Raw genomic sequence first — 19,161 nt, 5'->3', positions numbered from 1 at the left:
TTTGGAAGATATTCAGGCGATGGCGAGAGTTGTCTATCTGCGATAACGTAATGCTCCTTTGAAGTCGCGAGTTTGATCAGATCTTTTTTAAGGTCCTGTCCAACCTTAAACTTTTAACGAATAGGTGATGGAGATTTGTTTTACACAAGGACTCAGACCCCTGAGCTCCTATCTAATTAGCGTAATTATGCACTCACATATTTGTTGAACTAATACTTCAAATTGCAGTTGGATGGCAGAATTTAGGACAGTGACGAGCATCGTTTTGGCTCACTCGCTTCACACTGCAAATATATGCCCAGTGATGCTGTGACCCAGTTCTTTACCTCTCCTTTTCCCTTTCTAAACTGTCCTGTCTATGGGTCATTGCAAATTATTTTAGTTTTAAAAATTCCTTATATTTTCAAAATGAATGAGAAAAGGCTTAAGTTATTTCAACAGACATAAAATAGACCAATTAAAATAAAGGCTAAAAAGGGATTCCAAAACAATATAGAAGAAACTTATTTGTACCAGTAATCAGGGATGACATAGTTACTGTAACCAAATAAAAATGGTCACATTGTTCTTTAAGAACTGCCTCCTTGAAAGCTCAGAACTAAATCTGTGTTAATTACAGTAACCATGTCACCCCAGATCACTGGTATAAACCCATCTCTACTTTTGTATGAAAAAACTTTTCAGGCACTCAATTCTAAAAGGCATATATCGTGGAAACTTACAAAAGGTGTATCATGCTGCAAAATGGGCATGGAGATATTAAAAAAAACCCTGAAAATTATCTTTTATTGTCCTAACTTTCAACCAACACCAAAGGGTGGATCATTAAATGGTAACTCAGCAAAGGGAAAGAAAGCAGTGCAACTGCGTCTGTGGCATTTAGAGCAGCCTCTGCCTCTCTCAGCCAAGGTGTCAGTGTTATTAATCTGTGATTTGTGCAGCTGCTGGTGAATTATCAAGTGAAGTCTGAGAGTTTCAATGACCACGTGAAGGCCCTATTTTATTTATTGTCAAAGGCGGAGACGTCCATGTGCTCCAGATATCAGATGAACGGAAGCAAAGTTGGCATTCTATTATGGAAATTTAGATGCATGACTTACTGTCTTATCAAAGTGGATGGACACTGTAGCTCAGTGAAATAAGACAGCCTGGCTATTAACTCACTGTGTGACTTTGAGGGAAGTCCCTTAACACCTCTAAAGCCTCATTTTCTCATCTTGTAAAAATAAAGATCATCAGATCCGTGATGGACACCATTTCCTACTTCCTTCTCCTTAGTCACTTTCCAGCTGGGGCGGCCACGTGACACAGTTCTGAACAGTAACACACACACATAAGTCAGTGGGGTTCCTGGAGAACTATCATTTCCTGACATGGGCACTAACTCTTCCCTTTATCTTTTTTTTTTTCCATTTGGAATGCAGATGTGATGGCCGGAGCAGCAGCCATTCTGCTACCCTGAGGTACCATCTAAGAGACTAATAGTTACTATAGCCTCAATATCATTGAACCATTGATTCAGCATTAGCAACTGCCTACCTCAAGACTTCTTGTTGCATGAAAAAAGAATCTCTGTTTATGTCAGTATCATCAGATTTTCTGCGGCTTGCAGTCAAAAGCATTACTGATAATACAGTGGTTTGGCAGAGTATAAACTTCAAATAAAGCAAGTGCTATCTGCACTGGTGAGCAATGTGAATGCCTTGAAACACAACCCGCATTTGCATTTAAAGGAATTTTGAATCTGAGTTTAGAAAAGTACTCAATGGAGACCCCAGAGCTGGATGCAATAAGAGTGGAGAGATGCAGGGAGTATCAAGCAGCTGCCTTCTCTATAAAAGAACACCTGATTTTGAGAAAAATGGCATTCAATGGACTAGCAGGATGAGTGAACTGCAAAGCATCCCCCTGGAGACCTCAGTGAATTGACATGCTGGGGTGAAGTTACTGCCCATTTGAAAGCTGGAACATTTTTTCCAAAAACATTATTTTTGTTTTAGCATAGTTTATGTTAAATGCCTTTTTCAAGCAAAAGGGGTTTGCTTGTGTTCCTTTTTGTGTTCCTGGCAGTTGGGGCTTAGAGATTATTGCATAATATTTATAGATTTTTAAAGTTGAGAAGGATTTTAATATTGTTAGAATAACAGCTTCCATTTACTGAGCACTTATTGTATGCTAGGAATCATTTTGAGTGTTTTACATATTTTATCTTGCTATTCAGGAATGAAAAGAATGAACTATTGCACCCTCAACAACATGGATAAATCTCAAAATCATGCTGAGTGAAAGGACCCAGACAAAAAAGAGGGCCTATTGTATGATGATTCCATTGTATAATTATATAAAATTGTATACATTGTATAAAATTCTAGAAAATGCAAACTAACCTATTGTGACAGAAACAGACCAGTGGTTGCCTTAGGCACAGGACAGGGTGGGGGGGGGGGGGTGGGAGGGAGGGAGGGATTACTAAGGGAGGTGAGGGACTCACGGAGGTGATGGATGTATTCATTATTTCGATTGTAGTGATGGTTTCATGATGGGTAAATATTTCAAAATGTATCAGATTGTATACTTTAATGTGTGCCATGTATTGTATGTCAAATATAACTCAAAAAATGTTTTTTAAAAAGGAAAATGTTGGAGCTTCCCTGGTGGCGTAGTGGTTGAGAGTCCACCTGCTAATTCAGGGGACGTGGGTTCGTGCCCCGGTCCGGGAAGATCCCACATGCCGCGGAGCAGCTGGGCCCGTGAGCCATGGTCGCTGGGCCTGCGCGGCCGGAGCCTGTGCTCCGCAACGGGAAAGGCCACAACAGTGAGAGGCCCGCATACCGCAAAAAAAAAAAAAAAAGGAAAAGGTTAAAAAATTATCCTGCCTTTTAGTAGGAAAATGGATAAAAGAGCTGTGATTTATTCACACAAGGGAATTCTATGCAGCAGTGAAAAACCAATGAAAACGTTCTGCATGCATTAAAACAGACAGTGATGAAAAAAGCAAGTTACCAAAGAAGTTACAGTATGATACATATTTAAAATTTAAATACACACAACAACATGGTGTATTTTATGGGTACATATATGTATCAAAAGCGTAAATTTGGAGTAATGCACATCAACTCTAGTGGTCCTACTCCGGCTAATGAGGGGCAAGACAGAGGAAAGGATGGGGGTGGTATGTTGGCTGTACTTAAAATGCTAAGATCCACAGCAAAATGACAAAATGTTAACATCTGTGAAATCTGGGTTGTGGGTACATGGGCATCTGTTACACTATTTTCTGTACTTTTCTGCATGCTTGAAATATTTCATAATTTTTAAAAAGTTTAAGTCATTCTCCATCCCACTCTTAGCATCCAGTTCCCCTTGCCAGGGGCAACTGCTGTTTCTTGTGTGTCGTCCTGGAGATATTCTTAGTACATACAAGCATAAATGTATGACTGTGTGTGTGTGTGTGTGTGTGTATATATGCAAACTTTTATCTATCTCTTTTTAAACAAGATATACTTTGGAGCATACTATATACACTGTTCTGTATCTTGCTTTTCTCACTCAATAAAGAGCATGGAAATGGTTCCAACTCAATTCATACAGACTTTCCTCATTCTTTTTTAACAATGCTTAGCATTCCATCATATGGATAATTAGGCTATTTCCCATCTTTTACATTACAGACACATTATAAACACACTTTCTGCACATCTGTCTGGGTATACTATCTGGCCTTTAAAGCAGACTACACCACATCACATTGAATCTTCTCTTAATTCCAAGGGTCTTAAGTACAAACAGCAATGAAAATGTTGGGCTTCAAAAGAGTGATGGGCTCCTGACGTGGGTGGGACAGTTTGCCACCTTTCTGATGCCAGAGCAGCTACCCTTTGGGTTCCTGCACCTCCTTTTTATGTTTTCTATTTCCTGTTGGATACCAGGCTCTTTGCTCCCACTTTTCTAATTGTTGGTAGCACCCTTTTCCCTGCCATTTTGTTGCTTCTAAAATGTTTTCAGCTAAGAAGCCAGATAAGAAAACTTGTTTGGCCTGTGACTAAAGTAATGGACGGGAGGTTCCAAGCAAGGGAATCCAGTATTTTTCAGAGTCAGGAGTAGGACACTCCTCTCCTTTTCCCTGGTTATGAATTTTCACTCTCTGGTGAAAGCATTTTTTTACATTATAAAATCATTATAACAGGACTCTAGAAAACAATTTCTCTAGACGACTCAAATAGTACCACTAATAAAAAGAGGAATATTATCAAATATTTATTTCAGTTTCCAAAGTGTTTCTTGTCAGGGAGGTAGTATAGCCTAATGGTTAAGAGCACAGGCTCTGAAGTCGGACTGTCTGGGTTCAAACCCTGGTCCACCACACTTGCTGTGTAGCCTCAAGTAGCTTATTTAACTTCTCTGTGCCTTGGTTTTCTCATCTATAACATGGGGGTTATACAAATACTTTCCAAGGTTGTACAAGATTAAATCATTTAAAAACGTGTAAAAGTCTAATCTCAGGTTAGCGCCTGACACATCCCTGGTGAATGTTTGATAATATCAGTTATTATTATTACCATTATCAGTGTAGTTATAGTAGTAGTAAGAGTGGGCAGACCTGATAATCTGATCAGTCACTGGACTCAAGGCTTGCAAGTAAGTGTAGAGGTAGATATGTTCAGTAGCAAAACAGTGTTAGGATGTGAACCAGCCAGGCATGTGAAGTCTGCTTATGACCGCTGCTGGGTGTGAACGTGACGGTGCCAGGACATGACAGTGCCAGGTTATGACATTGTGTAGCTTGATGGTGGCTGAGGTGTCATGGAGTCAAGATGAAGTTAGTGGTTTGCTGGAGTTGCCTCTTGAGAGCTGACTGTTAAAACAGGGAACTTAAGGGGCTTCCCTGGTGGCACAGTGGTTGAGAATCTGCCTACTAATGCAGGGGACACGGGTTCGAGCCCTGGTCTGGGAGGATCCCACATGCCGCGGAGCAACTGGGCCCGTGAGCCACAACTACTGAGCCTGCGCGTCCGGAGCCTGTGCTCCGCAACAAGACAGGCTGTGATAGTGAGAGGCCCGCACACTGCGATAAAGAGGGGCCCCCGCTTGCCACAACTAGAGAAAGCCCTCGCACAGAAACGAAGACCCAACACCGAAAAAAAATAAATTAATTAATAAAACTCCTACTCCCAACACCTAAAAACAAACAAAAAAAAAAAACAGGGAACTTAGTAAGCTGGTGGTTCAACACAGCCATTATTTAAAAACATAAATTAGATAAACTTACAAGTAAGTAAATTATATTAAAAACTAAGGTAATGAATATTCAAAACTCATCATGTGAAAATTATGTGACTACATTTTACCATTATCTGTGCTCTTGAGGTTATGTCCACCTACTGAATCTGCAGAGCAGAAATAGGATGCATGGTGCTCTGCTGTGCTTCTCTTCCCAACTCCATGTTCACGGACATGGTGGGGGTCGCCTGAAATTGGTCATGGTGGGAGTAATTACACGTCAGAAACTGGTAAACACACAGACCAGGGCTTGATTTGTTTCGCTGATTGTGTAGACTTAAGAAAACAATTAAATTTAAAAGTGTATCGTGTCTATAACTGCTCACATTGTGAAGAGCAGAAGAAAATCGGAGTGTTCTTTCTCAAACAGAAGATGCTCACATCACTGACAAACTACTTGTTCTAATACAAGTCTCCATCACTTCAGTTTGTCTTGTTATCTAGGCGGGAATGACAGTCAATTGCTAGATTGGGACCGAAGGTGTGAGACTTTTACCAGCCCAGCAGGGGATGAAGCCCAGAGGCTGATTTGACAAAGAGGTGAAGTCTCCCTGTCCCTGAGGGGATGACCTTAACTTCCATCCACAAGCTTCAGGCGCTAACCTGCTGTGAGAGGTAGAGACAGTGCAGCCCCCACTAGCATGAGGAGCTGGCTGGATCCCAACCCTGGAAGAGCTGGTAAAGTGGTGCAGAAAGAAGGTGGGGAGTGAGTTGTTGTCTCACATGGGAACTGGGGAAAGCACAGTGCTGGCAGCACCACGTGTTGACTCTCTGTGGTTCACACTGAGCAGGGGCCACAGAAGGACCAGACCAGGTTCACTTTCAGGTATAAGCCTGGCTTATAACTTTCCAATCTGCAAACAGCCCATAGGCCGAGCTCCTCGTTTTTAGTGGACTGTGCATTCTAGGGGTGGGGATGCACGTGGTCTCACGTGGGAAAGCCCGGGCGGAGGGACAGAGAGTGGGGCAAGGCTGTTACACTGTGAGGGGTGAGAGCAGGGCTCCTCCCCAGCCCTGTCACTCCCTTCCTTTTGTTGGGAGGTTGGCTTGGGCACTTCTTCAAAAGGAGACTGTTTCTAGGGTTAATGTGATGAGTGTTTCTATATAAAAGGAGAACTGACAGTAGGTGAAGGTCAAGGAGAAAGTGGGTGGCGAGGGGGAAACATCTTATGTAGTGAGCCCTGGACCCTGAAGCCACACCCTGAGGACCCATGTCCCCTCGGGAGCCCAACGTGTAAACTCCCAGTGAAATGCACGCTCCATGTGGCCAGCAAACTGGGTGTGCCACACCAGCCTTGCCACTTGATGGTGACCTTGGGCAACTACATACTTTTTCCTGAGCCTCGGTTTCCCCATCTATGAGGTATGAGGGGTGAATAAAATGATCTCTAGAGGAACATCCACTACCAGAAGTCTACAAGCCCATGGAAATCTTCCAATGGGTTTTCTGTTTTCTTTGTCATCAAGGTGCTGACCCATACTGTGTTGAAATCCCACCCCGGGGGAATTTAGCAGGCCAGGGAGGCACTTAGGGAGAAAGGATGGGAAAGGGGACCTTGCTAAGGTGCTGGAAAGTGGGACACAGAAGGGAGGGGAGAGGAGAGAAGGGGACTGGGAGGGGAAGGAACAGTGCTGCCGCTGGGAGTCAAGCCTGGGAGGTGCCTGACTTCTGCTCCAGCTCCAGCTCCCGTAGAAGGAGTGGACACTCAGACACCCCACCCCCTCCTCCACGCCCCCTGGGCCCCTTATGTAAGCAGCTCCTTGCAGGAAACCGCTCTCAGCAAGAAGCCCCTTTTCCTGTCACTTGAGCAAATCGATTGCAACTAACTTTTAAACCAGGCGCCCACATGCTCTGCTCACCTGTGACCCAAGAACAGCTTTCAAATCTTTTAATCATACAACGCCTTGCCTAACCCCTCAGTTCTTCCCTTAGATCAAAGATGTAGAAATGGAGAATAAGTAATTAACAGATGACCAGATCTCTTCCCTGGCTTCCCCTTCAGTCACCTCGCAAGTCAACTGTGTGACCAAACTGTGTGAACAGACAACATCTAGAGAAAGATCACAGGGCACCGACAAGCCTGCACACGGTGAGGCATGGCGAGGACTCTGACCCCCATCTCAGTGATTAACTGAGATGACTTCTCTCTGTCTCTCTAAAAAGTTTCACGGCTGAGCAGACTCTTGGGAGATGGTTTTTGGAGGACGCTGAGGCCACCATCTCCTCAGATTGCCAGCATTCTGATTAAAGGCACCTTTTTCTTCTGTTGACACCATGTGCAAGTATGTAATTGATTTTGTGAGCAGTGAGCAGCGGGACCGATTCACACGATTTATTGATGTATTCCGTAACACTGACCCTGCAGCATCGCCGACGTGGTGTAGTAGTTGAACGGCACGTTTTTCGCCAGGTATTCCTCAGCGTCCAGGCTGGCCAGCCTCGCTCCCACCAGCACTGACTTGCCGGTGCCCGCGGTCCCTACCAGCATGACTGGCCGCCGCCGAGCCAGGAGCCGCTCCAGGAAGTAGCACACTCGGATGGTCTCGCTCGTGTGCACCAAGCAGGCCTGGAGTGGGAACAGGATGAGTGTGCCGGGGGCTCATGGGAGAAACAGATGCTGGCAGAGTGTTCCGGAGCATTTCAGGGGAGGGAATTCCTCTGGGGTCGGGGAGCTCACTACCCCGGGGAGGAGGGCCCCCCTAATACCCAGTGAGACCCTCCTACTAACTCATGCTCTGGGTAGAGAGCAGGCCCTTCCTCCTCTGCCAGCGCTGTCTGCCTCCCTGTGGCCTCTCTTTTAGAATCTTCTGTCCTGGCCGTCCTCTCCTCCAAGGATGTGGGGGACTGGTAATTAAGTTACCTAGGCTTTGGGAGATCTTGTGACTTCATTGCGCCTATAATTTCCTCTGAAAAGACAAGTAGCTGGGGATGACTAATTCCTAGTGAGGTTAAACCTTTCAGACATCCATAAGGGGCTGCCGCTAGAGCCACTGCAGATCCTGGGGACACTGCATGTCCTTGGTCACTCAGCCACACTCACCTGCAAAGGCATCTCAGGGTCAAATTCAAACTGGGGGATGAGCTTGGACCAAGGCTCGAATTTCTTGGTCTCTGGGTCTATGTAATAGTCAAAGATGGTTCCTTGGGAGGGAAACTTGACTGTTTTGAACTCGGTCAGCCACCATTTGCTGAACTCTGCCCGGTCGTCCACGAGCTGCCAAAACAAAGCAGGTCAGGAGTCAAGGCTCTGCAGAGCACAAGAAGCCTGGGGAGGCTGCCCTGCATCGGGCAGAAGGTCAGGACCGGGAGCAAAGAGGGCTCCTGCTTATCCCCCGAGGATCGACCCCGACAAGGCCCAGCTAAGCAGGGGCTTCCCTTGAGCATGTACATGTGCCCCTGCTTGACCAGGTGGCTGGGTCGCCCTGGCATTATGCATCTCAGAGCACTGGCAGGTGGAGGGTGAGGGAGGGAGGTGTAAGAACACAGAGGAGAGTAGGAGCCTATGGCCCCAAGATGGGCAAGTGCAGCCAAGATCTCCTGAAGAGACAGATCCACCCCGGTCCCCCTAGACTCCCAAGGCTCTGAGCAACGACCAGGACAGCAGTCAGGGATGGAAGGAATAAAATGGTGGCTGTTGACACGTGGGCGCACAGGATGGTGCGGTGAGAAGAGCCTCAGCTGGGGAGTCGTGCACATAACCACTGACAAATCACATCTTTCCATGCCTCCGTTTTCTCATCTGATTCTAGGAAAGGGTATTTCTAAATTTCTTTCAAGAGCTAAAATTCTAAAAATCTAGGAGAAGCAGAGACAAAGGTATACAGGTCTTTCTGACGGAAGGAATAGGTAGCACTATATATGCATACATGTTAGATCATGAGCCCCTAAGGATGGGGCTGTGCACCCGTGTACTCAAGCTAGTGAGTCCAAACTGAAACACAACACACAAAAAAACATCCCAAACATACCCGCTGCTACTGGCAACTCTCTAGGGGAGCAAACCCATTCTTTGAGCACACAGACCTAGGAAAAATCCTAAAAAGGGAAGAGGTCCAGATTGGGCATTTTAGGAAATGTTCCTGGGGAGGAGGACAGACCACGGAGCTGGGCGCATGGCAATGAATCTGGACTTGGAAGAAATGGCACTCATTTCGCTGTCTATTAGGTAAATAGAATGGAATTCTTTTGCCTTAAAAAGAGAATGGAAATAGGCCTTAATGACAGATTTGTTTGCTGTTCTTATTCTGATCTGAATTCAGATTGAGAGGACACTATTTTCTCAATATTTGTTCTCTGCAATCAGAAGCCTTAGGAAAAAAATCTCCATTTTTGACTCATGGATAAAATTCTTTTTTTTCCCTCTGTATAATTCTTTATTAAAAATACTGCTGTGCACATAGAAACTGAAAGCAGGATTAAAGGTGAATAACCCAGACAGGGATCATGACATTAGAATTTAACATTCTGGTGCTTTTGGGGGAAGTTGTTGACATCCAAATCACAGAACCAAGGTCAAAGCAAAATACAAAGGTACCCTAAAAAATATTTACAATGAAGTAAATATACTAACAGAATTTAAAATAGGTACAAAAAATTAAAATGACCAACATTACATGACTTCAAGGGTTGTCCTTTCTGTGCTTTTATCTGTCATAACAGGAAGGTGTGGGAAGTTTATACCCTTAATTTGAGTACTCTCAGATATTAAAATCTTCCTATGAATTAAAAAGACTAACTTTTGGATAATCTCTTAAATGGAATTACACTATGGAAAAGAGCGCTTCCCTCCCCAAAACACCACGGCAGAACTAAGAGTGCCATTGAAAACCATTCCCAATGAAAACTAAATGAAAACACAAATCTTAACATATATGTATTACCTGACACCAATTGTTTTCTGGCTGACAATATTTACTCATGAAAACATATTAGCTGTCTACCTTTGGATAAAATTCTTGAAGACCTTTTAACTTCCTAATGAAAACCATCTTTTAAGTTTATATGGAGAATCCAAGACAAAGACCATCTCTAGAAAGAAGGAGGTTGGGTGCACATAACTTTCCTCACTCCCAGTTCCTCCTTGAGCTACCCTGTCAGTTTCTCAGCCAAGCCATTAGCTGGGCTACACCAACACTGTCTGGCTTCCTGCAATCTGGTGCTTGACCTCACCGTCTACTGTAATTGGACACTGGAAAGACGAGGTCACCTCTGCTGAGTCATCCCATTTCTCAGTTTGACTCTTTGAGTGACTCGTCAGCAATGACCTCAATGAAGAGGCCCCTTCTGAACCCCATCTCCTTAAGGTTGTGACAATTCTCTGGTCCCTTTCCTGCACTAAGTCTGTACTGGCACACAGTGTGGTACAACGTAGCAGAGTTTGGAACACAATATCACCTCATTTGGTCTTCACAATGCTCTAAGTCATCCTGGCTACTGAAAATTACTCTTATTTTATGTATGAAAACACAAAAGCTCAAAGGTTACACCTCTGGCAGCAAATGGCAGAATTGGGAGTTGAACCCAGGTTCTCAGTTGCCCAATCTGGTGCTCTCTTGAGAGATCATTTACTTCTGAGAGATAATTCTCTGGGATTGCTGCAAAGTATTTAGCCAGGATCCACCCCTCCCTTTTTTATTAGAACTTCCACCCAAGTATGGGCTGTATTTTGTATTATATTCTGCTTCGCTTTAATAACAGCTTTTTAAACATAAGCACCATTGGTGTTCCTGATGCAAATATTTTGGCCAACTTCATACTTTTTGATTTACAGCACTATTTCGTGTTGGGCTTGAATGCAGGCTGTGTGGGGGGCTTGGACAGTCCCTGCTGCTAAAAGCTTTCTCCCGTGTTCTCTCCTCACGTGCCAGCACAGCCGCCAACAGCTCCATGTGCTCCAGAGCCCGCGGCGCCTGGAGGGATGCTTTCTCCCGGGCTTTTAAAAAGAATTGAGTGGATTTAAATTTTTCTACACGGAGATAGAAAAATTGACCAAGAGTCTTTATCCTGATACCCCACTGCCTGCTCAGCACCAGCGTGAGACAGAAGCCCAGCGGTGGTTGCTGTCTGACATTTCAGCAGGCGAAAGGTCAGGGACTGCATTTGAGGGAAAGCCACAACCTCTGCGCTCCGGATCTCTGCGCATTCATCGAGGCTCTCGTCCATCCTGGTGGATGCATTGGCTCCTTGCCTCAAAGGGGGAATGTGGAGCTGGGAAAGAAGCAGTCCATGGAGAAGCTCCAAGGGCCGCAGAACAGACTGCATGAAATTCTCAGCTGTCAAACTCCCAGTGCAGGCATCCTCCTGCCCTCGGAGCATCCCCCTTCCCCGCCAGCGTCTAGCTCCGGAGAGGAAGATGGAGAAAGGCACACCTCCAGGGGCTTCTGAGAGCTGCTTTCTGAATTGTGAGCACCAAGAACATGTAGGGGGTAATGGGAGGTAGGATGAATGTTATAATCAGAGCCCGTGAAAACACAGAATAAACTGATTGTTAATTCTAAATTAATTGTTAATTCTTCCAGCTCACCTTCGTTTTGGATTCTTAGAACATGGTTTGCCCTGGGAGGCTGAAATTTTTACCTTTTTATTTGGAAAAGCCCATAATCAACCCAGACCAGAAAGAGTAAATGATAACTCTCCAACACTTGAAGCTTGGTTTAATCCCCTGTTGTGAGAAAGGCACCAGATATTTGCTATGAAACTGAATATCTGTGGTAGGAGAACCTTAATAATAAACACTATTCTAAGAGCTTTACACGTGGGCAATTAGAACAGCATCCCTTCATTTAATGCTTACAAACATCCTAGGAACTGGGTACCACTATCATCACTCTCATCTCCTTTGCACACACGGGGAGAGCAAGGCGGAGAGAGGTTAAATTACTTGTCCAGGGTCCCCAGGTAATAAGTGGCAGAGTTAGAATTCAAGTCCAGAGTCCATGTTCTCAGCCTCTATATGATACTGCCTGATAGCTAGTCAGTTCTAAAAGACTGGTCTGCCTAACCTCCAATATGTTGTTTCTAGGTAAAGTACCTTTTATTTGGAGGAAACTAAGTAAAGAAAAGGTTGGGAATACACAAGGCTTAGAGAATAGGATGCCAAGACACCCCCAAACAGCATGAAGCTACAGCAGCCAACACCATAAGATGAATACTACTTCGGTTTCCTATCCCTAGATGTCAATTAGCCTTTGGTCTAACCTTCTATGGACAGCTCTGCGTTTCAGGGGTATGAAGATGTGATGGTTGGTACAGAGTGGTACCTGCCTGTTCTGGAAAGTTTTTAAGAAGCCTAAAGGGATTCCCCCTACTCAAGCTTCTACAACACAGCATCACTCCACCTACAAAACACACATCACCTTGCAAAATAAGGTACTTATACCTCCAGTTTTTCAAACTCAATCAGCAACTGTCCAAGAAATTAGGGATACATTCACTAACTCAAAAAACAACAGCACAAAACATAGCCCAATCTCACCTGTCTCACTACCTGAAGCCCTCCTAAGGGGACTGATGCCTTTAGCAGAACAAGGGAGAGATAACTAAGTAGTTTGATGCTTCTGTGTTAATTCTGACTTTAGCTGTTCTGTCTTGCAAATCTTTGCTGGTTAGCGTGGGTGTTAGCCTCAGCACACCCTCTTACCTGATCTTGGACCATTGCTCCGCCAAAAGCCCAGATGGCAGCAAACACAAAATAAAGCTCGTAGGTTTCCTTGGGGCAGTCTGCAGGGATGTCCTCATCGGTCAGCAGACACTCGAGAAGGTGGCACAGCATCTGAACCATGCTCTGCTCTGGGATTGGAATTATCTTCTTAAATCTGCAGAGAGAGACACAGATATGCTCTAAAACACTGGATTTTTCCATCCTAGAGGTATTGTTGGACAGCTATGGAATCCTGTTGGTGTCTGTGGACTCACAATTTGACAAGCTCATGTAGTTTTGCAGCAGCAAAAACTTTGGTATTATAGAGGCCCATGGTGCTACTTAAGCTTTTGTTTTCATCAGCTGTTTGGGGGTCTGCTCCCTTTGCAAAGAAGGAAGGGACAGGAGCCCTCCTGAGATGATCCCTTTTCTCATCTTCCTTTCCTCTGATGCCCTCCCCCCCTTCCCTTCTCTGAACATTGAGGACGCCCCACTGCCGCGACCCCTGCTCCAGTCCTTGAGGAATGTAGGAAGCTGCAACAGAACGAGTAAATATCTCACAGTGCCACTGTTTCAATTGGCAAAAATCACCTACAGAGCCAAGGTGGGTGCAATTCTGAGACTGTTCCTCCACTTCTCCAGCTCAGAGGAGTGCCCTCAATTCAAACACATTGAAAATGTTTTCTCTGGGGCTAGAGTCTTGCCTGGGGGAGGCAGAGTGGGCCAGGACAGAGGTGATTTACATGACTAAGTTCTCTCTTTCATAAATATAGCTCTGTGACTATGTCTTGACCTGAACTTGTACTTTCCATCTTGGTTTAGAGGTCTTGGCTGAAAGGCAGGTAACCAGAGATACACAAAGGTGCACCTACACCCAAGGGAGCAGGAACACACAGACAGACACACAGACACACGCACACGGCACTCTCATCCCACCAGGCGTACACATGGAGTGCACCACGGACCCACATACTCAACCCCTCCTGCCCTCGTCATCACCTCCCGGGGAGGATGAGCTCACAGGCCACACAGAGGCAGGCTCCACTGTTATAAGATGAACGACACCATCAACAGCCATCTTAGAAGTCACGTGCCAGCACTGGGCCTCGGAGTTGCATGGCGTCCCATCCTCTTCAGTGTTCTGTGTTGTGTTGGTTCTGAGTCTGGCTGCAGTCCTTACCACAATGCTGTGAAGTGGTCTAAGAGTCTAGGCATTACGTCCATGAGTAACGAAGACACTCAGTGCTTGGGAGGCTTTCCTTCATTTCTTCAATGCATATTTGTAACAGAATGTCAGCATGGAACTGCCCCAGGCTCAGTTTTGGATGAGGTGCTGACACAATACAGGCCAACTACTCTTCCAATTCCAAACTGAGATTCCAGACAACCTGGCCTCTGGTGCTCTCAAGGATTTATAGCCGTGGTCCCAAACCTTTTTGGCACCAGGGACTGGTTTTATGGAAGACAATTTTTCCCCAGATGGGGGCAGGGGATGGCTCAGGCGGTAATGCGGGTGATGGGGAGAGATGGGGAGCGCAGATGAAGCTTCGCTGGCTTATCTGCCACTCACCTCCTGCTGTGCGGCCCGGTTCCTAATAGGCTGCGGACCGGTAGCGGTCTGTGGCCTGGGGGTTGGGGACTCCTGGTTTATAGGATCAAAGTGGTAGATGCTGAAGGGGCTAGAAATGAGCACACAGGACTTTGGGGAGGGCTCTGGGTGTGCAACGAGTGTCCCTCCTACAGGGAAGGCAGGTGCTTATCCTGAACAGAGACCCTCAGAAAGGGGCTCCCCTAGGACCCAGGCTTGGAAATCCCTGGGGAGACCTGCTAACCTTGCAGTGCAGGGCCAGAGGGTGCTCGCTGGGGCACTAACCCTGGGGTGCAGGTGTGGCCGTGAGCGTGTGGGCTTGTTTAGATGCTGGTGAAGGGGTCCAACCTGGAGGGTTGTGTGAGGAGCTGTACTCGACCAGCTGATGGAGAGGCATCTACTTGCTTCAAGGGAAGGCATATTGGGGATCTCCAGGGATGGGAGGGGTCCAAGCGACCCACAAAGGCTTCCAAAGAGTCATTTCCAAACCTGCCACAGCTGGGTAAATGAGGTCACACCAGGTCCATCATTAAGGCCTTTCCTGCCCATCACTCTCTTCCCTGCGTCCCCCCCTTCAACCTTGAGGGGTGAGAAGCTACAGCTGGTAAGGGGGCGACTGGTAGAATAAGGACAGAAGTCAAGAACACTGTCCTTTCTCACTGTAGGTGGAGGGCTATGTGGGCAGTGGGAGAGTTTGTATGTTTTTTCAATTTTCACTGCCTCTTTTTAAATTTTTCGCACGTGCATGTGCACGTGTGTGTGTGTGAGATTGTGTGACTAGAAGTGATGAGATGCATTTTTATTACTGAAGAAGGACCAGTAAAATCAGCAATGTTGACCTAGATTTCATCCAGGGGCAGAAGGAGAACATAAAATGTTTTTGAAGGAACAGTGGGAGACAAAATAAACTTGTTTATAATCACCCCTTACGAGCCCTGCTTGTTCAATATAAAAATTACTGTGTGTTGGCATTGCTTTGTCGTGACGGGGCCACAGAAAGCTGGCATTACAATACGGTGATGAATAAAATAGCAGTAGGACTTTGCAGTGAGTGTCTTGTCACTACCAGCTGAGGCACTGAGTGAGCACCATGGGACCTTGGCTCCCACATCTGCAGGATGGTCGGCCCTCATAAGGATATTGAGAATTACATGAAGGAAACCCAGAGCGGGCACCCTCAACCACAGCTATGGGTTTTTCCTTGTTAACCACGGGGCTCAGAGACTGGTGGTGGGGGGATGTTTCTCTGGATGGACTTAATACAGTCTTTAAAGTTTGTTTCAGAGGCTGTGCTTGCACACGAGCACACATGTGTACAGACAGACAGACAGGCACGCACACACACACACACACACACACACACACACACACACACACACGAGTTTGGTATCTCTTGTTCTAAATGCCCAGAGTGGGGAATGGCCTAATTTTTAGTTAAGGATAAATTGTACAAGTGTCTCAGCAAACCTTAAAGAATAGGGGATGCTATTTTCCTAAAACCTCCCTCTTTGTTGCCACTTTAACTCTTTGCAGCCCTTGTCTATCTGAGACACTAACCACGACCGCCTGCTTCCAGACTCTTGCTGCCACGGCTGCTTTATCTCATTAGATCCCAGGGCCACAGAGCTCACAAGCCACAAGGGGTTAAAGGCTTTTTAAAGGCTTTATGAAAGCGCTGAAGTTTGGAAAAATAATTATTAACCCTGAAGTATAAAACTTACAAAATCAAAACTAATAAATGTTTAATATCTGAAAACATATCACTATGTCAACTATTCAACTGTGACTCAGTTTTTACTTACATAAAATTCGTTCTTAACACGGTGGATTTTGATGGGGGAGGGCGGGGCACATGAAGAAAGAGTGCCTCGGGTCATTTTGCCCTGGGAGTCACGTTGCCTTTACAGCACCAGATTCTGATGGTGCAACTGGGCTGAGGCTGAGTACCTGATTCGTTGAATGATGCGTCAAATGGCAAAGAAAGAGAATGTAAAACAAAAGCAGGTTCCAAACACCGGAACCCTTCTCTGCAGACACGTATAATATTCTTGCTATAATAAGTATCCTTTTGGTTAAGAGCAATTACTATTTTGTTTATGTGGTAAGTGGTCAGGGCTTGTTGCTTTTACTTTTGCAAACCCATTGGAGGAAGAGTGAAATCTTAGGGTCTAGAGGGCCAGGACTGGTCAAATGATGCATTATACCCAATCCTGTATCATCTAGGCCATGGAAGCCCACAGCCAGGAACAGGAAGTGGGCCCCTTGTGTTGCTGACAGGTGTCATCTTCACCTCTAGGCCTGTTGATCTGGCCTGTGTCACGTGTAGGAGGGCCAGCTGCATGCCCTGCGAAGCAGAGGGTCTCAGGATTGCTGTCCATGCTACCACCACCCACGGCCTCCTCCAGACACACCCTGCAGCCCTCCAAAAGGTCCTTTACATCTCTCTCCTCTTCACTCACCTCGCTTCCTGCCTGAACTGACAACAGGCATCCCATGACCGTCCTAACGTGTGTTCCCCTCTGCCATCTGCCACACCCGGGGTGGAATGCCTAGGGACATCTGACTTTGGGGACAGGACAGAACATCAGCGGGACATCAGGTAAGAGCCAACAGGCTCTTTATTGCTTGTTACCTTCCTCACCCCTTGGCCTACCTGGTTCTGAGTGTGTCTAAGCAGGCTGGAAGATACTTGTCAAACAGAAAGGTTAGGTTGGCTCTCTCAGTCTGGGTCTCCCTCTTGTCGATCCAGCTGCTCACAGGAGGGTTCCACCCCAGGTCTGCAGGGTTGATGTACAGGATCCCTGGGAGCATAGAGGATACACTTTAGTGACATTTCCATAGACCTCAGGATATTCTTCATTCCAGAGAGTTATTTTCTCTGTTTAGAAAATGTACTGAAGGCTGGGCTTGAAAAGAACAGAAATCTGGTCGAGGTCTGAGAGGGCAAATGGGTTTGCTATTGGGATCAACTCCGACTGACTGATAATAGCTGATGGAAGGCAGTGTTGAGAAGGATCCTGAGGCCAAGTCTAGGCTCAGGAGGCAAGCAGGCTGTGATTGATTAGCAATACTTGTCATGGTGAGGAAGGGTGCAGATCGCATGGTGGCCCCTAAAAGGATGGAACCGTGTCCCACCCAGGAAAGTTAACGTATAAAGTTATTGTTTTCCACCAGGATGTGGTGAGAAATTGCAATGCTCAATCATCTTCATTAGCCTTCATGGAGGCTAGAACTGGCCTGAAAGTAGCCTAATTTGAGGCACTTATGTGCAGAGGACTGTTGTTCAGCTCAGGGGCCAATCCCCTCCCATTATCGTAACATTTCTGAATTGAGACGCTCACGTGGTCCTGGCTGTAGGGCACTGGCTCACCTTCGTGGGTGTGGATTAGGGCTGAGATTCAGGCTGGGGTTTTGGATGATCAATGTCTGGCTCCTGTTTGGAGCTTCCTTCAGAGCCAGCAATGTCATATGTATCCCTAGAGGCACCCGTTTTCAACTGAGCAGTTGTGGTTTTTCCTTTCGTGGGCCATACCTGCTCTGGAGACAGTGGCTGGCGTGGCCATGCGCAGGTGGCTGATCTCAAAGAGGAGCCTCATTGTGGGATTCAGAGGGATCCTCTCGTTGCTCGCCAGGGTCAGCACCTGGACACAGGAGGAGGGACACGGCAGGTGGGGAGGAGTTAGGTCACATGGCCAGCTAGGGGGAGTTAGGCTATTATTCCTGATAGGAATTAGGATGATTATTTTCTTCTTTGTGATTATAAGTATTTTCTAAATTTTCTGCAACAATCCTGTCACTCTCCTTCTGTGGCCCCTTTACCTCCATCCCTGTTGTGTGCATTGAATCAGGAAAAAAGCTATCTAAAAAGTTTAAGTGGATGTCAATGATTTGAATGAACTAGACCATAATGAAAAAGTAGGATAATTAAAGGAAAAGGCTCAGGTTTCATACAACTCCTGTTTCTTTTGGAAGAGCACACACTTATTGTAATGATTCTGTAAACGTTGAAACCATTGTAAAACGTCTAGCCTAGATGTGCTTTATGAACAAGTTTAGAAACAGTTCCCAGCTTAACAGCCACTTTATTGGCATTCAGTTTTCATTGTTTATAAAAAATAAAACGTATTCTCCATGGATAAAGATTGGTCACCATTGAGGATGCATGACGGGCTCAGAATGTTTCTGATCTCAGTTTTAAAGATTTGAATAAATGATTTCAGATTATTTTCAGCTCTAAATATTGAATTAACCTGTATGCAGAAGATTCTGAAGGAAATTACAACAATACTAAAAACATGTGAGTGATGGCAGTGCCACTGAACAAAGTGAAAGTTGCTCTATGGGATGAATCAGTTCTAAGACGTCTACCGAAGATACCGGTGAGTGAAATCAGGATCTTGAAGAGTTATCTGCTATCTGCACTCCATGTTCACTGGAGCATTATTTACAATAGCCAAGATGTAGAAACAACCTAAGTGTCTGTTGATGGTGGAATGGATAAAGAAAATGTGATACACACACACACACACACACACACACACACAGTGGAGTATTCTTCAGCCATAAAAAGAAGGAAATCCTTCTCCAGGTTCATCCATGACAACATGGATGGACTTGGAGAGTGTTATGGTATGTGAAATGTCAGACAGAGAA

General features: G+C 45.6%; 1 protein-coding gene across 1 annotated transcript in view; it reads right to left on the bottom strand.

Annotated features, from left to right (window-relative positions):
* The window catches only part of DNAH9 (dynein axonemal heavy chain 9), a 299,454-nt gene that overhangs the window by 139,551 nt on the left and 140,742 nt on the right, over nucleotides 1-19,161 (bottom strand). The window contains exons 34-38 of the mRNA XM_027131074.1: nucleotides 18,041-18,149; nucleotides 17,162-17,309; nucleotides 12,921-13,095; nucleotides 8,322-8,495; nucleotides 7,640-7,847 (exon numbers count right to left, since the gene is read on the bottom strand). Coding sequence (XP_026986875.1) covers nucleotides 7,640-7,847; nucleotides 8,322-8,495; nucleotides 12,921-13,095; nucleotides 17,162-17,309; nucleotides 18,041-18,149 — 814 coding nt within the window. The remainder of the gene's footprint in view (nucleotides 1-7,639; nucleotides 7,848-8,321; nucleotides 8,496-12,920; nucleotides 13,096-17,161; nucleotides 17,310-18,040; nucleotides 18,150-19,161) is intronic.

Source organism: Aethalodelphis obliquidens, unplaced genomic scaffold, assembly GCF_003676395.1.
Source record: "Aethalodelphis obliquidens isolate GAN/ISIS:26980383/991018 unplaced genomic scaffold, ASM367639v1 scaffold38, whole genome shotgun sequence".
NCBI lineage: Eukaryota > Metazoa > Chordata > Mammalia > Artiodactyla > Delphinidae > Aethalodelphis > Aethalodelphis obliquidens.
This window is presented reverse-complemented; position numbering and strand designations above follow the sequence as displayed.